General features: G+C 45.6%; 1 protein-coding gene across 1 annotated transcript in view; it reads left to right on the forward strand.

Moving 5' to 3' along the window:
- The window catches only part of ADAMTS7 (ADAM metallopeptidase with thrombospondin type 1 motif 7), a 135,436-nt gene that overhangs the window by 41,778 nt on the left and 73,248 nt on the right, over nt 1-20,410 (forward strand). Inside the window, exons 12-15 of the mRNA XM_065412189.1 lie at nt 6,160-6,329; nt 6,816-6,949; nt 12,801-12,921; nt 14,849-15,093. Of these exons, the coding sequence (XP_065268261.1) occupies nt 6,160-6,329; nt 6,816-6,949; nt 12,801-12,921; nt 14,849-15,093 (670 nt within the window). The remainder of the gene's footprint in view (nt 1-6,159; nt 6,330-6,815; nt 6,950-12,800; nt 12,922-14,848; nt 15,094-20,410) is intronic.

A 20,410-nucleotide genomic window follows, 5' to 3' on the forward strand; every position in this document is an offset into this window, starting at 1 on the left:
CTTGGGCCTCCTACACGCACAGTGAAAAAACTCTTTCCATCATTTAGAAATTATTAGCATGGAGCATTGAGGACCTGATCTCAAACCCATTGAAATCAATTGAAATTGAAAGATTCCCATTTATTCCATTGAGTTTTGAATCATATCTGGCATCGAGTGGCCCTTCCACCTCCCAGCAGCCCTGGTGGCCTCAGGACAGCCCTGCAAACAGCCCCTTGCCTCAGTGTCCCTTCTTAGTTCCACAATAAACTCCAGAAGAGGCTTTTACAAGTCCAATAACAACCCTCCTTAGGAGTTAGTTTTTTAACAAAGTTCAAAATTAAACACACAAAAAATTTCCCTCCAGCCTTAAGCTGGGCACTGCCCCAAACTCTGCTGGTCTCAGGAATTTCTTTCTTGAGCAGGCTTCTCCCAGCTCCTAGCCTGGCCTCAGGATCTTGCCTGCAGGAGTCTCTCATTCTCTACAGTTTCCTGAGCTTCTCCCTCTCTCTAGCAACTTCTTGCTGCCCTTTGATTCTAATTAAACCCCACATCTCATCCCTGGCAGGCAGGTTAATTGTACGGGCTGGCGAGCTGCAGGCCTCCAGTCCTTAAAGGGGCAGGCCACCCCACTACGATACCCTTAATGAACTGCCCTTCCACTATATAAATGGTGTGGGGATGGGGGAGGAGGGGCTTTCAACTGCAGACACATGTTCATGTCTGGGCTGTGATCCAGTCCTGCAGTCCTTGCTCACATGAGTTGCCTAACTAAAGCCATTGCCCATTTCTTTAATAGCCCTCCAGACTTCTTTGCATTAAAATACTTTTGAGCTCATCCTGGTTCTGCTGTAGTCCACTTTTGACTTGTCACCTTTCAGTGATGGGAAAGGAGTTCAGTCCCTATAGCTCCTCCAGCCTTTGGCCTCTCTACTCGGACTCCTTACAGAATTGCCAAGTAGTGCCAGTTGTTCCTTCAGAGTAGATCTGAGGCCGACTGGGAGCAGTGTGAGAAAGATGGTGGGGACAGTTGGTTGCAAATGCTGATAATTTCCCCCCAAAATCATCATCATCATCATCATCTTCTTCTTCAACACATCTCTGTTTGAGGTCAGTGACGTTTATAGCCTTCTTCCAAAACTCTTGATCGTACACCAGGCTGTCATGCAATTGGTCTCTCTAAGGTCCACTGATATCTGGTCCATGTATTGATTCCTTGGCCTACCTTTGGTCATCTTCCGTCCATGATGATTGCAAGGGCATTCCTATCAATAACACTCTCAGGTCTCCATTGGACACATCCATATCAACGTAACGTAGCCTCCCTCAACTGGTCTTCAATTGGGGCAACCCACATAAGGATCCTCACAACCTCATTTCATTTCCTGTCATGGAGTGTCCAACCATTTGATCATCTCAGCATCTTCATTTCCATGGTAGAGAGCGTACCAATTCCTTTTCTTGTGACTGGCCAAATCTGTTCCATACATCCCAAAAACACTGTGCCAAAAAATTCAAACCAGCTCTTCTATTGCAACTTTTGGGAACTCTCTCTGCATCAGATGAATTCCAGTTTCTATACGTGAATAGATTGTTATGAAATCACTTATGCTGCTGGTATCAGGCACTTCGGCATTTATTATATTACAGCTAGAGTTTGGCAAATAACAGTTTTTTCACTTTACTGGCAATCTTGAAAAGTAAAAAAAAATAGCTTTAGGTTGGACCAAAAACATTTATTTTTTATTTTTAGCAAACTGAAAAGTTTAAAAAAAAATTAATTTCAGGTCAAAAAGAATGTTTTGTTTTGATTTTGACCAATTAACATTTTTGAATATTTTAAATTTTAAATATTTTAAAAATAAAATTAAAGGAAATTTAGAAACACAAAGTTGTTTGAAGCCAAAAAAAAAAAATCAAAACATTTCAGATTTTTTTTCAAATGAACAATTTGACAAAATGGACACAAATTTGGAAAACATTTTGGTGTCCCCCAACTGCCTTTTTTGCTTAAAATTATTTAAGATGAAGATTAAGATGATTAAGAGAAAGTTTCAGCTGAAAAATGTCACCCAGCTCTAATTAAAGTAGCACCTATAAACAAACGCCAGTTAGGGTCATAGTCCTTTTATGCTGGACACTGAACAGAAAATAAAAAACAGTTCCTGCTCCCAAAGAGTTTACAATCAGTTCAGGTGAAGGTTTCTTTTCCTTATTTTATAAAAGGGGGGAAGGGCCTGGAAAGTAGTTCTAGCTAGTGTGTGTGGATGTTATCTCTAAACTCTGTGTAGGATTTGATGGGATATTTTATTACACATCAGACCACTTCCCCAGTGATATCAGTTACACCGGTAAAAATGACAAGTAACTCCACACCAGTATAAAACTAGTATAAGTGAGATCAGAACCAGACCCAATGAGCTGATGTGAATTCAAGTTAGGTTATGCAGCTCTATATATGTTTCAATTAGTAAAATGTGGTATTGCTCCTTGCCACCTCTTCATGGTGCTGTATGTGTGTATGATCTTTGGACCTTTTCCTCTGTCCCTGAAGTGTAAATAAATAGTCATGGCAATTGTTCTACTATTATTTGTTGGCCAAGCATCTGTAAAAAAAAATATACCAAGGGCAAACTGTAGAGGTATGGGCAATATAGAGGCTTCTGTAGTGATGTGAACAATATGGAGACAAATGAGAACTCACTTACAACTGACTATTGGAGAGAAAACAAAGTATTCTAGCTGGCAAAAAGTCTCTCCGGTGCTATATTAGTGCAAACATTTAGCACATAATAATCACATGCAAAATCAAGTGTGATGGTCAAACCTTTTGTTTAGCACATTTGAGATTTTTACTCTTCTAAAGCACTCACGAGAGGGACATTGTTTCAAAGGAGAACAATAGACGTATGGTTAACTAAACAATCACTGTAATTAATCGTAATTTTATAGATTTAATAACTGTGTTGTACCATGTGCTCCAGCCACCTGTCCCAGAACTTTCAACTCAAGGAAGGTAAGCAGTGGATGTTATTTCCCCAGCACTTGGAACACAAAGGGCTCAGTCTTGCACCCACAGAAGGCAATGGCAGTTTTGCCATTGATTCCAGCTGGAACAGGAGCAGACCCAGGGTTGGAGGCCTGTCCTTGGGAAAGCTGAAAGTAGCACTCTCCACCACAGACCCAAAATGGACCACATTCTGATCTCTGTTACACTGGTGCAAACCTGGAGTAACTCCAGTGAGGCTTCATTTCAAGGATAGAATGATTCCATGTTTATACTCACGTGACAAGAGGACAGGACCTGTGCCTTCTGTTTATTAATACAGAAATAGACTTAATGACAAAAGAGGATCTCTGTTGACATGTTTCCAATAGCTGGGCCATTTTTGACAAATGTGTGGCCAATTCAGGAAGATTATGGTTCCAGTAATCCATGCTGTTAGGCAAAGCCATCTCATCAGGGCATACTTGCAAAGATGGTAAAACAGATGGCTTTATGGTCTGTGGAATGTAACCAGCCAGTTTTATCTTGAGAAATGGCAATCATTTGTCAGTTTTTGAAAACGCTGAGGAGATGGCTGAGACTGTAGGTTCCTACGTAGATAATGATTCTTGACTGCAATTGCAGGAAAGAAGGGCTTCAAATATTACCATTGACGCTTAACTTTAATAACCATTTTTATACCATCATAAAGCGAGGCCATAAAATTGGCCATATTGGTAACAGTAAAGTCACACTGTGGAGGTAGATCCACAACGTAAATTTGCTTTTTAAAAGTTTTACAAAAAATCTTATAAAGAAGTCATAGAAATTATTTAACTTGTGCTTTATTGTATTCTATTCTAATTTTTAAAAAGAAAATAGGGTTCCTCCCCCCCCCCCCCCCCCCCCGTTTGGCTTTAAATATTCCCCTGCAATGTGATGGCCCAGACATTGCAACATTCTGCTAAGGCAGAAAAACTCAAAAGTGCAATTGTCTAGAAACACACCCAAAAGGAATTAGTCAGGTTTCATTGTCCTAGTGGAGTGAAATGCAAAAAGTAAACAAGCAGCACCCCTGATAAAAGTCAATTATACTTAAATTCTGTCACTTTCGCTAACTTAAATAGTTATTGAAAAGAGCTCAGATCCCACAAATTTTCCTTTGATGCCACAGCCCAGAGGTCTGCTGTGCTGTACAACGGTGTGTTACAGCTCGGGATGCTAGCGGTTTGCCCACGGCTGCCTGACTGGGATATTCCTCTCTAAAGCATAGAGTCAGTGGAGAGGTTCAGCGGAACTGGAGGCCATCGCGACAGCCATGGGGCTCAGGACTCACACCTTTTGATGTAACACAAACACTGGCAGGGCCTCAGATCTTCCTCTCACAGCCAGGTCAGATTGGCTCTTTGGGAAAGTTGCTTCTGAATGCAGCCATTGTTTCAGGCCGGGGGGGAAAGCGGGGGGGGAGAAGGCAGGAATCCTGCACTAAATTGCAGCTTCATTATTTTTTAATTGGTGTTCAGCTCATTTCTGTTTGAAAGCCAGAATTCTATGGGCTTATTTGTTAACGAAATCTGTTGAAAGATGAGCAAAGGACTTTGTCCCAGGGATCAAAGCTCCCTTCCCCAAGATGGCAAACAATGTTGCCTCTTTTTGGGGGGGGGGGGGGATGACGTAACCTGCCAACAAGAGAGCTAGGTCTTTCAATAAAGAAATTCAGTTTGACAACGTTCACTTAGTAAAAGCCATCTTTGAGCTGCTGTGTTAATAAACCATCAGCAGGTCAAGTTCTAATCCCAATGGGTCCAGTAGACATGTCTGCCAATTACATCATCAGCAAAGTTATTAATCTAGAAACAAGTTGTATAGCAGGGATCCAGGGCTTTTTAAATTTCACTATGGAAAACTGGCTTTATGATGGATTTAGGTTTAACATGGAATGTTTGCTGCTTTTATGGAGTTTCTCAAAGATTTACTAGCAAAGAGCCTGATACAGCAATCACTGAAGTCAGTGGTAAAGCTCCCATCAACTTCAGTGAGGATCTGCCCCCAGAATAAAGAAATTTCCTAATAACTGACAATATATCAGCAGGGGAACGAATGAAGGGATATGATTATCAGATACAGAGACACCAGCCGTTGGTCTGATGTGACACAAATAACTTCCTTTTGTGGCACTTTCCATTTGGGTATGTTAGCTGCAAAAAAGCGAGCTCCTTATTTGCGTTACAGTTGTAGGTCTGTCTGAGGAAGGAGAATCGTACTTATTAAAACTAGCGACAGATCTGAACCAAAACCACAGATCCAAATGTACCAGAGCTTCACAGTTCAAATCCAGATCTGTCTCCCCTCTCTAGAATAGTCCTAATCAAACAGCTGACTTCAAACTTACACACACACCCTGAAATATGGGTATGTTCAGATCTGGGATGGAAGGCTGAAGCTCTGAGCCATCTCTGGTTAGCACAGGTAATGCTTTCCATTCCATGTGATTGTAGAGTCGATGTGGCTATGTTCTGCTCTCTGCTCTGCTGGGGTAAAGCCACTGAATACAGTGGAGTTATTCTGGATTTATATTGGTGCAAATAACAGCAGAATATAAATAAAAATGAAGTCATAAGGCAGGGGTTGGCAGCCTTCAGCACGCGGCCCAACAGGGTAATCTGCTGGCGGGCCGCGAGACATTTTGTTTACATTGACTGTCCGCAGGCACGCCCCCCCCCCCCCCGCAGCTCCCAGTGGCTGCGGTTTGCCATTCCTGGCCAATGGGAGCTGTGGGAAGTGGTGACCCCAGCACGTCCCTGCGGCCCGCCACTTTCTGCAGCTCCCATTGGCTGGGAACGGCGAACCGCGGCCACTGGGAGCTGTGGGGGGCCGTGCCTGTGGACAGTCAACGTAAACAAAATGTCTCGCGGCCCACCAGCAGATTACCCTGATGGGCCGTGTGCCGAAGGTTGCCGACCCCTGACATACGGTGTCAAATTACGTGGACTTTAACTGAGCAAATCTCCATTGACTTTAGACAGGATTTTGCTTGACTAGGGAATCTGACCCAATGTGGTAAATTAAAAGATTAGCAACCAATAGGGATCACACTGAGAAATGTGCTCCTTATATTCTATGATAAGTTAGTGAATTTCATCCTAATGTGTTGCCCCTGCTTGTGTTTTCTGTTCTCCTGCTTTTGATAACAGACCGAAGTACGGTGGTAAATACTGCCTTGGGGAGCGGAAGCGATTCCGGGTTTGTAACATGAAGCCATGCCCCACAGACAAACCGTCCTTCCGTCACATCCAGTGCAGCCAGTTTGATGCCATGCTATATAAAGGGAAACTCTATAAGTGGATGCCAGTACCGACCAACAGTAAGTCCAACTTCCTGAGCCTCTATCTGCAAAGCTAGACAATTATTTTAAATTGATTTTACTAATGACCTGTATTAATGGTTAGAATCCATGCACAAGGCCAAGAAGTTTTACCTTTCAGTGCTGTCCTAATTAAGGCATATTATTATTAATTTATTATTTGCATTTCTGTAGCATCTAGGAGCTCAAGTCATGGACTAGGACCCCATTGTACTAGGGACAAATAGAGAACAAAAAAAGGCAGTCTTTGCCCCAAAGAGCTAACATTCTAAGCTGGCAGCACTTCAAGTGAAGGGGTCATAGGTGCATTTGCAGGTTTAGTTTATGGGTCAAAAGATGATTATTTAGAGCAGAGGAAAGTCCTGACAGTGCAAGTCGTGGTTCTGTAGCAGGGATGGCTCTAGTGGGAGAAGACAGGACATGGGTGGAAGTGTGCAGATACTCTTGGCCTTGCAGGTTTATTTACAGTCTGTTTGGAACCCTCAGTCAATCCGTGTGAGTTGCACTGCCGCCCAGAAGATGAATACTTTTCCGAAAAGCTCCGGGATGCTGTCATTGATGGGACTCCATGTTACGAAGGGAACGCAAGCCGGGATATCTGTATCAATGGGATCTGTAAGGTATGCTTTGGGTGTAGTCTCTCTTTGTGAAACGTGTCTTTGAGAACCTGTGGAGAGGTGCAGAGCTATTTTGCTGACTCACCCTAGAAGCCAGGCCAGATGAGTCCCTTTAGTTTCAACTCCAACTGGCTCTCTCAGGAAGAGAGACTTAGAGGGAGAGACAGGAATCTAGCTGAGAAAAGCCCAGTTATGTTTGTAAGCCCAAGACTGGTCTTAGAGATTTGTTAAATAAAGGCAAACCCAGAACTGGTGTTACTGTTTGCCCTATTGTGTGTGTTGTGCGCGTGAAGGAATGGTGTAAGGGCTTTGCCTGCTCGCACCAAAACAAATGTTTTATTGACAAACATGTTATTATTTTCATGCGTGGGAATGATGGTGTCTTTTCCTGACTCATGTGGATGGGGTTGCATGAAGATAAGACATGGCCATATTTGGACCTATGTTGTGGATGGGATTTGGCCTTCAGGAATGGAAGTTAAACAATGGACACGTCTGAACAAAAGAACATTTTAATCTTAATATAGAACCCAGACCCTGTGGGTTTCTGATTTTTTAAATTTTTATTTTCTTTCTTTGAAACTCTATAAAAACTAACGCTGGCGTCAGGCCGAACAGTGTTGACGGACACCTGGGAAGGACATTTCCCAAACTCACAATACCTAGAACAAAGCCAACTGGGAGGCAGATAAGGAGGCATGCCAGCCAGCCTCAGGAAGCAATTCCTTTGGCAGAAACACCCTTCGGCAATACCATCTACAAGGTGTCACTGATGAAGAGCAGACTGTATCAGTTTTGCAGGCTGTCTTGCTACTAAAACCCACCTCAGGACTGTCAAATCATGCCTGCCTTGGAATCCTGTAGGAGTCTTCATTAGATTTCTGTGAAGACTTTTCCAGGGGACAGAGGGATGCAGTCTTGCAAAATCTTACTCACACTCATAGCCCTTACTCAGGTGAGTAGTCCCAAGATTTGGGATATAACAAATATGCCTCATGTTTTATCAGAAAACGTTTTCACAAAGAAAACCCTCTATTTTATATTTTATAGCTAAGCTCCATTTTTACCTATTAAAATAGGGCCTTATCCAGTGCCCAGTGACGTTAACGGAGAGCGCCCCAAAGTCTTCAGTGCTCATTGGATCAGACACGTAGAAGGCAATTGGAGGCATCTCGGTTTTGCAGTCCATGGACCAAATGTATTGCTATCTTGGACTTGCATTGACAGGGCTGCCCACTCTCTGAAGAGTAATGGTGGTTCCCAGGAATTACATGTGAGCCACTTCCCTCCCCTTGCAATTGACCTCACTAATACTGCCCAGAGCAAGTAGAGGAAGAGTGACCCGGACAGCGCATGATTGGGATTCAGCTGTTCAGTCAGAGTTCCATGCGTGGCAGGTGCCCGGTACCAGCAGCAGCACTTAGGTAAAAATGTACTTTGAAGGACTGCCATGAAGATGGGAATGTGTACAATGTAAGGGTGAAATTCCCCCCTCTGCAGATGACCAGCACAAGTCCTCGCCTCCACTTAAATCACCCTCTGCTCTGCACAGAGGTGATTTGCACCCTAATTCCTTGGCCAGAGATGCTGTTTATTTGTGGGTCCATTGTCCAGTCCCTCTCACAGTTGCAGCACATGGTTTCATTCGCAGCCAGCTGTATCAGCCTGCAGACCACACAGGAGCAGATTTTCCATTCCATCGAGTTCAGTGAACCATGCAGGGATTACAACCATTTCTCTTTCGCTCCGTGGCGTGGAGTTTCACCGCCTGGGTTAGCTGTGTGGAATAGTGGCATGCATACAGAAACAGTAGCTGGGCTAGTGCAGTGCTCAGGCTTCTGTGTCAGCAGCGTGCTCCGTCAGTGACTTGCCAAGAGCTCTCTCGTTCCCAGACGGCTTTCGCCGCCAGATATTCCCCAACATAATTAATGAAAATAAACCCAGCTGACTACAAGGACAACACAGACCAAAGTCACCAACAGCTTCCTTGTGCTTGGAGGGAGTTATGCCCTATCAGGACACTCCTTCTGTGCACCTGCCCTGTTGAGCCTGCTCATTCAGTGTTCCAGGTGGGTCATTTACTCCGCTCTGGCTATAGGGGAAGTGGGAGTGAATCTGCAGACAGGAACACAGCGTCTGGCACTGACCTGGTCCTAGGAGCCTGGGAAAAGCCTTGGGCTGGAGTTGATAGTGTTTATTTGGTATTAGCCTGTTAATACAAACAAGCCTGAAGGAGGAGGGTGATTTTTGGCTCTATACATCATGTGTTGACTGCGACTGGGAGGAGGCTGGGAAGCCACCCATGTGTGCCAGCAGTGAGCTCGACCTAGAGTTCTTACGGGGGTGAATGGATAAAAAAGAAACAGCCACTGGACAAAGGGAAAAGATACGTCCTTATCTTCCCGCTCATGTGGGTTGCTATGTACTCACCAACATTACTCAGAGCAGAAAGGCAGCTAAAAGCCGAGCAGCAGCATGTGTTTGAACATACTCAAGTTTTGGCTGCTGCCAATCGGAGAGAGAAATTACCGGACTCAAAAGAGGAAACACAGTGCTGCCTGTTCCCCTTTGTTGTGTGTGGGAAGAAGATGGTTGCAGAGCGACACCAGCACTACAAGACTTTCCCAGATCTGTGTGGGCTGCTGGGCCTTTGCACTCCATATGGCACAGAGAGGAGATGGGGAAATAATCAATAAGCAATTATCTTTGCAGCTGCTTATGTCAAAACCATTCACGGAAAATCTCACTCTTCCTTAGAAACAGCCATTCAGATTTTGTTGCCCGCAGAGCCGGAGTCCAAAGCCCGGTGGCAGTTGCTCTGCTGAGCAGTACTCACAGAGCTGGGTCCACTTTTAGTCTAGGCTCAAAGGGTCGCAATCTTCATGTGGCACGTACCAGTGAAAAATGAGATTTCGCAGCCCTGTGCAAACGACAGGTTAGTCAGCCAGAGCTTGCTGCACACACAAAAGCTGGTGCTGTCTTAGTCTCCGACACCAAAATTAAAACTAACTCCTTGGCTCAGAACAGGCTCTTACAGTAGGAAAAAGTAACAACGTTCTTTCCCCATCACACAAATAAAACTGTTTTCCTGGACACTACTGCACCCAAACGGGACAACTCACCTATTCACACAGTGTGAAGGGGCACTTACCTCTTGAGTGCCTTCAAGTGGCTGGGTGTGGTACTGCAGACTTTTTCTCACCACTGGCACCTGGTACAGGCTGCCAGCCAACCTTAGCGGGTCTTCAGTGGCATGGCCCTCTGGCCCTTTGGCCATATCACAAAGTCCAGATGAACCTGGGGGTATTAAAGAGTCCAGTAACTAAAGTCTCTTTGCCCCTGCTGTGGCCTTCATCCCTGGCTCTGGGCCCTTTCATAGAATATCAGGGTTGGAAGGGACCTCAGGAGGTCATCTAGTCCAACCCCCTGCTCAAAGCAGGACTAATCCCCAGACAGATTTTTGCCCCAGATCCCTAAATGGCTCCCTCAAGGATTGAACTCACAACCCTGGGTTAGCAGGCCAATGCTCAAACCACTGAGCTATCCCTCCCCCCAGTTTTAGATTTGGCCTTTTTGTTCAGGCTCCCAAATGAGGCCTGTCCCCTTCTTGGGCTTCACGGCACTTTACCTGTGGCTGATAGGGGCTGGCCCGCCCTCTACTCCGGGTTTCAATCCAGGGACCCTATACACACCAGCCATGTACTGTTTATTCAATCTGTCGCTGCTGTTTCCCTGGGCCTCTTGCTACTGCGCCCTTTTATCTCCAGCCCTAACTGTGGGCCTTCTCCCTGCAATCGCAGTATAAGTTCAGCCAGCCATGAGTGCTGTCTACTTGTCGGCCTTTGGCTAAAGAGGAGCACCCTCCTTCACTCCTCTGCTCCCCGCTGGGAACTGACCTGCTAAGGCCCCTCAGGATCTTTTATTTCAGCCTGCTGAGCTCTGATTGGTCATCGCTAGCCCTTCTAGCCTTTGGAGGACCAGGTCTCTCTACCTTCCAAGATGGCCGCTCCATTGAGGCCTCTCTAAGCAAGCCCAGAGGATGCAGCTTTGCGGCTTTTTTCCCTCCCACCTTGTGGCTTCTTGGACAGGGTGTAGCAGAGCAGCGGGGTCTCCAGCAGGGGACCACGAAGGCCTGGTACACCCTGTCACACACAGATACTAAAAGGACCCTTTAGGCATTCACTCTGGGGCTTTTACTGAACTAAAATCAAATGGATACCTCTGGTACTGAAGGGCGAGAGACTGGGCACTGCCACCTGCATGTGAGTGCGCACAGTACGTTAGCAGAATATAAAAAATCTCCCTGGCAGATCTACCAATCAGGAGGCTGCCATCTCCCAACTAAAGCATGGGATTTAACACTAACAAAGTCCAACAATTCTCTTCTCCTACCTCACGGACTCCCTACTCTTAGGTTCGTGTAACAGAAGACTATGAAAGAAACAAGCAGAAAGGTAAAAGGTTGGGCTTTTACAAATAGTATTGCATCCAACTTTACATCAAAATCTGTGTAAAATTGAAAGGGTGCAAACAAATGCTAGATGTTCACAGACAGGCCCAGGAGAAAATGGAAACAGGTATATGGACTGCATTCTTGCCAAGGTATTTGAGTGCCTAACTTCAAAAAGACACCCAGGTGCTGTATATGCGGCAATTTGATAACTTACCAACACAAGCTGGCTTTGGTGGATCTTTAGTGAACTGCCAGACCGGACTCCTTCATCCCTTCTGAGCAGGACAGGTGGCAGGAAAAGTGGTCATGAGTAAGTGCACGGTTAGAAATCTGACGCTGTGTGCCTCAGCGTAAGGGACATCCGGCTGGCTTCAACCCTGTGTAAGTGTTTGCAACTTCACGGAAGCTAAGTGAGTTGCATCTACTTGTGCCCTGATCCCTAGATTAAGATGAACCGAACTTCAGAGCCATTAGCTGAGACCACACCGTTTGTAAGAAGAGAGAGATGGAACAAGCGCTTGGATGCTACGGCTACACCCTGTGATGGTGAAGTGAAACAAAATAGAAGGCTGTAATAGAAATGTAATAACAATACATGATTCTTCAGCGATGGCCACGGACAAAACAGTTCAGGGCACAATCACCAAATTCATGTCACCTAAACATCCCCCCACCCCATGCTCCTGGGACAGGCAGGGGCCTGACCTAGACTCCCGGATCAGCAAGGCTGCTCTCACTTACACTGGCAAAAGCAGTCCCCCTCTGGGCTATTGTGTTGGCTGGGTCTTGGCAGAACACAGCACACGCCAGTCCCGGACATTATTATTATCATTTGGAATTAATAGTATTGTAGAGTCCAAGGAGCCCCAGCCACGGACCAGGACACCATGGTGCTAGGCGCTGTACGTGGCCTTTCCCTGCTCCTAGCCAGAGCCCCAGCCTACCCCATGCACCAGGGAAGCAGGAGGAACTGGCTGTATGTAAATTCAAGATTTCCCCCATGCCAGAATCTGGCCCTTAATCTCCCTGGGTAACCTGTGTGTCTGTCTTCCTTATTTCGCATCCTACCGATGACAAATGGTACACTGCCAGGCAGGCCGCTCAGTGAGCCTGGTCCTGGTCACATTCATTATTTCCTGTGAGGACTGGTGATCCCATCATGACACTCTGTGACTCGGGCACAGCTTGCTGGCACTGAGAGACACCTGTGGGCTGTGTGATGGAGAAACAGACCCATTGACATTATTAGAGCAGGCTCCCATGCACTTTCTGCCTCTCTGGAAGTGTATAATGCAGCTGTTGGAGCCAACAGAAATTGCACTCCTCTCGTCATTTAAAACCAGAGCCTTGTGAAGAGATTTTCACTACTGAGTGTGAGCTACAGGAGTTCTTGTGTTTCAGAACGTGGGCTGTGACTATGAAATTGACTCCAACGCTGTCGAGGATCGGTGCGGGGTGTGCCATGGGGATGGATCCACCTGCCAGACTGTGAAAAAGATGTTCGAGGAGAGCGAGGGGCTGGGTAAGGCTGTCTGTCACAACCGTCTGCCAGCCTGTCCCTGAACTTTTGCTGGTTCCTATTCTGACAGGGAACATTTGTGAGCAGCATGAATTGGTGAGAATGCACAGCACCTGCCATGTTCCATGACGGGCTCATTTAGGAAGGGAAGCGGGTCATAAAAGGTTAAACAAATACTGATAAGATATACCAATAAAAGGTGCTCAGAGGTTTTGCAGATAGAAGGGACAAATCCACCACACAGATCCTTTTCTCCAGGAACCCTACAAGCTAAGGCCAGAGACTGCTGGACTGGCAGGCAGGGATGTGCTGTGGAATGCACGCGTGAGCAGCATGTACTCCTGGCCAGTTCATGCCGGTGGTGGCAGCATTTGTAGTAACTTTCTGGGGGATAGATACACCTCTACTCGGCAGATCACCATGTTACTTAGGGGATACAGTGCATGGGCCAGTGTGGTGGATGGTCCTGGTTTTTCAGGGTCCTTGCGGTACCCTTCAAGGTACTCTGCTTGACTCGGGACAACATGGTTACCTAGAGCGAGTCACTTAGCATCTTTGTGCGTCAGTTTTCCCTGTCTGTGAAACAGGGAAAACTCCAACCTCACAAGGAGATTGTAGTTCATCACGGTTTATAAAGGGCTTTGAGATCCTTTGGCAGAAGGTGCTGTAAAAGTGCAGTGTACCGTTATTATTATTTATCATTATGTCTTTGAGCATCAAATTCCCTCACAACTTTTTTTTAAAATAGGAAAGCTCTGTTTCTGTTCCATGCTTTATATGTTAAAATGCCAAGATGGTTTTTATATAGATAGATAGATAGATAGAGACAGCACTTCTTTTAATTAAAGAAACATGACTGGAACTTTGTAAAGTACAACTAAGCTCTCTTAGTAACTAAACATGGCCCTGAAAACTGAGCAAGTGGACAGAATGAGGTTAGGTCAAAGATCTCGCCTATTTGAATAAGAGAGAGGGAAAAAAAGATTCTGACTTGTTGTTTTAAATTATTTTCTTAATACAAACACCCTTAATCTGTAGATCCAGATTTTCCCTGTATCAGCAGTGTGGGGGGAGGCGCAGGACTGGTTTGCAAACAGGAACTCTTCAGTAACATGACTGGTAGGAAATTCCACAGGGGAAAGTAGGATCAGCAATAAAGAGAAGGTAAATTATTGCCAGTGCAATTGTTCTGAAAGGCTTTGGCTAGGACACGTAGGAACCGAAGGGAGTGATTCCATCAATATCCTTCATTTCATTCTGATTTATATTTGTGGCCCATTACAGACAGTTGACAAGAAGGTGTGAGTAACAGTAGAGAGAAATTAGTATGGGGGAAATTAAATTTAGGTTTTGTAATGACCCAACCACTCCCAGTCTTTATTCAGGGTCATTACAAAACCTAAACAATCTCCCCCATACTAATTTCTCCCTACTGTTACTCACACCTTCTTGTCAACTGTCTGTAATGAGCCACTCTCTTACCACTTCAAAAGTTATTTTTTCTCCCTTGGTATCCTGCTGTTCATTGATTTATCTCATTAGACTGACCTCACACTTGGTAAAGCAACCCCCATCCTTTCATGTATTTATACCTGCGCCTGTATTTTTCACTTCATACATCTGATGAAGTGGGTTTTAGCCCACGAAAGCTTATGCCCAAATAAATTTGTTAGTCTCTAAGGTGCCACAAGGACTCCTCGGTTTTTTTGCTGATACAGACTAACATGGCTACCCCTGAAACCTGGAAAGAAAGAGCTATTTTATCTGAGCCCCCAGGTATCCGCTGATGCTGAAATCAGCAGCTAAAAGACAAAATGTTCTGTTTAATCAGCTTGGAGGCTCTCATTGCTCTAGCGATTTGACTGGAAGTGATTGATTTATTTGGCATGGGGTTCGACTGCCTGAGACTGACAGTCAATGAAATTCCCAGGTTACGTTGACATTGGGATGATCCCAGCTGGAGCCCGGGAGATTAGAATTGAGGAAGTGGCAGAAGCAGGAAATTTCCTGGCCTTGAGGAGTGAAGATCCAGAGAAATACTTTCTGAATGGCGGGTGGACCATCCAATGGAACGGAGATTACAAAGTGGCTGGGACAACCTTCACCTACGAGAGGACTGGAAACTGGGAGAACCTCACATCCCCTGGGCCCACAGGGGAGCCCGTCTGGATCCAGGTACTTGGATGATGTTTTATTTTGCCATGTAGCCACACATGACAGGTGCAAAGATCTGTGTGGGGCAGATCAAAGGGCAGCAAAGCTCTTTACAAATATAAACTTAGAAAAATGCCAGCGGCAGCTAGGAAGGGCACTTAGTCCTCATTCGCTGATAACATAGCTCTGATTATTATTAGTAGTATTATGATATTGCCTAGAGACCACAACCAAAATCTAGGCCCCATTGGGCTAGGGACTGTACATACACCTAAGTCCCTGCTCCAGAGAGCTTACAATCTAAATAGACACGATGGACAAAGGAATTATCTTCCTTTTACAGAGGGGGAACAGATACACAGAGAATTAAGTGACTTGCTCAAGGTCACACAGGAATTCTGCGGCAGAGCTGGGATTTGAACCCAGAGCTGCCAAGGCCTTATCCATAAGACCATCCTTCCCCTTGATTAGGGAAGCATTAGACTCTGGAAACCCCTTCTGCTCTTCCCTTTCCCATCAGAGCTCACAGCTGCCAGTGGGATTTCTCTGTAGAAGAGCACAGTATACCTAGCTCTCTCCTCTCATGGGGCAGCCAGAATTTCAGCGCAAACTGGTGCTTTGACGGCAACTAGTAATTGTGCATGTTTCTTTGGGAACAACTGTAATTAGCAGCCAGAAGGATTCGCTTGATCTGACGCGCATATTTCCAAATTAGTGGGTGGATCCAGCCCTTGTTCTTTCCAGCTGAAACTAATCCAAAGAGCAGCATTCCTCAAAACATTTACACAGGAGAGAGAATACTAAAAGAAATGTCTATTTCCTGAATCCTTTTTCTTATCTCATGGAGAAAGGGGAAAGAGATCACAACATTTTTAACAGGGTTAACAGAGCCCTCAAGATGCTTTGACATGAGACCCCTTGGCCTCGATGCCCCTTCCTGAATGCAGCAGCAGAGTTGGGTTGGGTTGCAATGCAATGCCATGACAAAGCCATTATCCCATTACAATGCAGTATTGTGACCTGGTGGCATCTCGCCAGCCCCTCAACCATCCTGTAGCCAAGAGTCTTGGCATGAGTGTCAGCCCCTGGCCTGCACTAGGGCACTAACTATGGCAGAGAGTGGGGGCTGATGGATACGTATACAAATATAACATTTGGGTTGCAGTGTTAAAGGCTCTGCAAATCAGCCTACTTGGTGGGTGTAATTTCGGCTCCGGACGCTCATGGGATTGAGGGCAGAACTGCAAACGCTGAGAATCTCTTACTCAGGGCAAAATCCAGCCCCTCTGTTCCCCCCAGCCCCCAAGAGTCATGTTTCTAGGCTATAAAGAGGCCTTTCTCAGGAACACAGCTCTGTAATAGCAGCAAGAAACTTTCCAAGGCAAATAGAGACAAAGATTTTGCCCCACTCTTATTTTAAGTTATTGTTCCCGAGTAGATAAGCCAAAGTTCAGGGCCTTGCAGGGTTGCTTTCGTTAGAATAATAAATCGATGATGTGCATCAGGTATATTCTCGATGCAATCTTGTTTATTCACCAAAAATGTACCCAAAATCCTGTCTCCCTGAACACAGCAGAAACAAGCAGCAGCAGGCAGTTTCCATGCTCAGAAATCCCCAAGTCTGACACGCCAGCAAGCTCTGTGCCCAAGAAGCCCTGTCCCTCTGCTTCCTCTCCAGGTCACGCTCAGAACTCCTTCCCCTGTCTTTCTGCCTCCAGCATACACAGCCTGGAACCAATATCCCAGCCCCGGCGCCTGTCCCCAGGGAAACCCCTCAGCCCACATGGTTTCGCTATGACCTACCATGCAGCCTAGTACCAGGTGGTAGCCCCACAGTCCGTAGCTGGTTTTACTACAGGGCTTGATTGTCCTTCCATTGAGCCTGAAAGAGACTGCCTGCTCCATTGGCTTTAACGAGGTCTGTGATGGCTTTGGATCCCAGACCCCTTGCTGGCAGCCATCAGCACCTTCCAATGGAACATTACACAGGGATCAGCTGCAGCTTGAATTATGAATCTAAATTTCCATTTGGGGATTCCAAAAAAGTCTCGTCTTGGACTTTGGAGATCCCAGTTCATTTCCCTCCTCGGCCACAGACTTCCTGTGAGATATCAGGCAGGTCACTCAGGTTCTGTGTGCCTCAGTTCCCTGTCTGCACAATGGGGCTATCAGCGCTACTCCCCTCCCAGGGCTATTGTGAGGATAAATGCATTAAAACGTGTGATCTCAAAGCACTATAGAAAAGATTATTATTCGCTCTCCATTCAGATTTTGCTCCTGTGGTTCAGCAGGTCACCGGACCCCCCCGCGAAGGAATTGGAGTTCTGTCTATGTAATTCAGCAGGCTGAGGGTCCTCTTCACTTCTGCCCATTCCCTTTATCTATTAATCTAATTACTTACTTTTAGCAAGGGGAACAAAGTTTCTGTCTCCTGCCCAAACTTCCGCTCAGTGTGAATCTGCCTCATACTAACTAGCATGTAGGTTTGTGTCCTTCAGGTAGCCAGACTCACTTCACTAATGAAGTTTTGATCATTTTTCCTTTTAAAACACGAGCTCTTCTAGGAGTAGCCAGCCGTCCCCTCTCCCTCATGTTTAAATACCTTTCCAAACAGCACTACTTTGCAGTAAAGGCTGGCCCGTGTCACTATTTACATTAACTAACTCAATTGTCAGAGGTTTCTGATTACGCAGGCTCAAAATTATCATTCCAGCTGGATCGCTGCCAACTTAACTTCCAGCCCAGGAGTGAGTCTTTAAGATTTAAAAATAGAAGGGGCTGACTTCTCCTCTCATTTTACACCACTTTACACCAGCGTCACTGTTTGACTTCAATGGAGCTACGATCGTTATAGACCAGTGTTAGCGGAGAAGGCCCATAAAATGCTGCCCAGAGACAGCTCCCTGAGGGAAAGAAGCCCATACGCAGAGTGACTGTGCAGTGGTCTCCTGGGGACAGGCTGTAGGGACAGGCTTATGTGGCAAACTCCAACGCAAACCAGTCAGACCCCAGGACATTCAGAACGAAGCCTGAGCTTCCCCCTTGCCCACATCCTATCCAGTCATCGGCTGATCTCGCCGTGGCAGGAGCTAAGGACAGCGCTCCACCATGGTCATGAATTTTTGTTGGCTTTTGTCAACTCTTGAGTTTGGGAGGTGGGGGCGGGGGGAGAACATCAGAAATCATTGAATCATAGAAACGTAGGCGTGGAAGGGACGTCGTGAGGTCATCTAGTCTATCCCTTCGCTCTGAGGCAGGACCAAGTCAGCTGAGAGCATCCCGGACAGGTGTTTGTCTAACCTGTTAAAAACCTCCCCACAACCTCCCTGGAACCTCCCTGTTCCAGAGCTTATCTATCCGTAGAGTTAAAAAGGGTTTTCTACTCTCTGACCTAAATTTCCCTGGCTGCAGATTAAGCCCATTACTTCTTGTCCTACCTTCAGTGACCATGGAGAACAATTGATCCCCGTCCTCTTTAGAACAGCCCTTAACACATTTGAAGACTGTTCTCAGGTCCCCGCTCAGTCTCCTTAAACATGCCCAGCCCTTTTAGCCTTTCCTCACAGCTCAGCTTTTCTAAACCTTTTATAATTTTTGTTGCTTTCTTCTGGATTCTCTCCAGTTTATCCACATCTTTCTTAAAGTGCGGCACCTGGAACTGGACACAGCGCTCCAGCTGAGGCGTCACCAGTGTTGAGGAGACCAAGACAATTATTTCCCATGTCTCACATATGACAATGCTGTTAATACCCCCCAGAATGACATTAGCCCTTTTTGCAGCTGCACCACATTGTTGGCTCATATTCGATTTGTGACCCACTGTAACTCCCCCAGACCCTTGTGAGCAGTACGGCTCGCCTACCATCATTCCCCATTTTGTACTTGTGTGTTTGATATCGCTGCACGTAACAGAAAATGAAGCCCCAGTTCTGGGGATCAGCTAGGGGGACCTCAGCCTAGGAAGGAGAGGTTATTATTATTTGTGCATGTTCCTAAAAAGTCAGTGTACATTTTAAGAAATCCACTACACAAACATGTCTGCTGGGCAGCAGGGATGGGGGAGGGGTGGGTATCCTTTGCCCTGGTTATTGCAAATGTTAATTTCAACAGGCTCTTTTCTTTGCTTAGACTAGAGCAAACAACCCAGGGAGCAGAGGTAGCAGTTAATGAATTTCAGAGTTTATTTATGCCAATGGTGAGCTGTTTACTTTAACATTCCCGTCCTTCACCTCTCCTCCCCCACCCCCACTGACAAGGAAAGTCTTTTTTTCTTTTCCCAAATGATGAGAATGCATATTAGGTTTACTCCAGCTGGTAGGTTACTCAGGAGTTCTAACCCAAAAGTTCCCCACATATCCTGGGCTCTCCTGTGACTGGACTGGGCAGTCTGAACTCACTTTTGTTGTCAGTTCCCCAGGAAGCCTTTTCACAAATACCTACGTTTGATGCATCCGAAGAACACTCTGAATGAGAGCAAGACTTGAATCCCAATAAATCCCTGCTCAATGGCAGTTACAGAAGGTTTGAAAATTGTCCTGTTCTGCAAACAAATCCTACCATTTTACTGGTCACCCCACTCAATGTAAAAGCATTGCTGGAAGTATTATTTTTCAGAGCTGCTTTATATTTTAATTGGCTGAGCATGGTTGTGGGGGGCTATCAATCTATATGAAGAGATAGTCTGAAAAGTAACAAGGAAATAGAATCATTTAAAAGCAATTATTTCTATGTGGATTTCACAGAAGCCAATTCAGATCCCGATTTTCAGCTATGGATCTGGCTGTGCAAATGCACATATTCACTGCTGCAGACGCCAGCCCTGGTTGGTTTAACACAAAGTCTCCCAGTTGATGAAACCTCTCGAAGCTTTTGAATGGGAGTTACCGGAGAACAGTTCTCTATGAGCCCAGCCTGACCCTTCTATTGAAGTCAAGGGGCACTTTGCCACTGACTTTCGTGTCAGTAGAACCAGCCTCTACCCCCTTGTGGTTCATAGTTTGTTCATTTCTAACGACTGCAGTTCCACATCTGAACAATCAGTTGCCCAGAGGTTCACACAAAATGCAGCATAAGATGATGCCTCTTTGAAATACAGCCAGAGCGAATCCCACGTGGGCATTTGGGTTTATGTGTTGATTTAACTGCGTTCTTCCGTTTTACTGCCCCTTAATACATGGAAAGACAGATTGCATCTGCATTGTGAGCTGTGTTAATTCAAGGGGGGAAAGCAAAGGAAAAAGGAAATAAGAGATTCCCTCGGCGCAAGGCAAGTTGGTCTCAAATACCTGAAGGGGAGGAAGGGCTCCCAAGGAGTTCTTGGCTTTGTAATTTTGCAGAT

Source organism: Emys orbicularis, chromosome 10, assembly GCF_028017835.1.
Source record: "Emys orbicularis isolate rEmyOrb1 chromosome 10, rEmyOrb1.hap1, whole genome shotgun sequence".
NCBI lineage: Eukaryota > Metazoa > Chordata > Testudines > Emydidae > Emys > Emys orbicularis.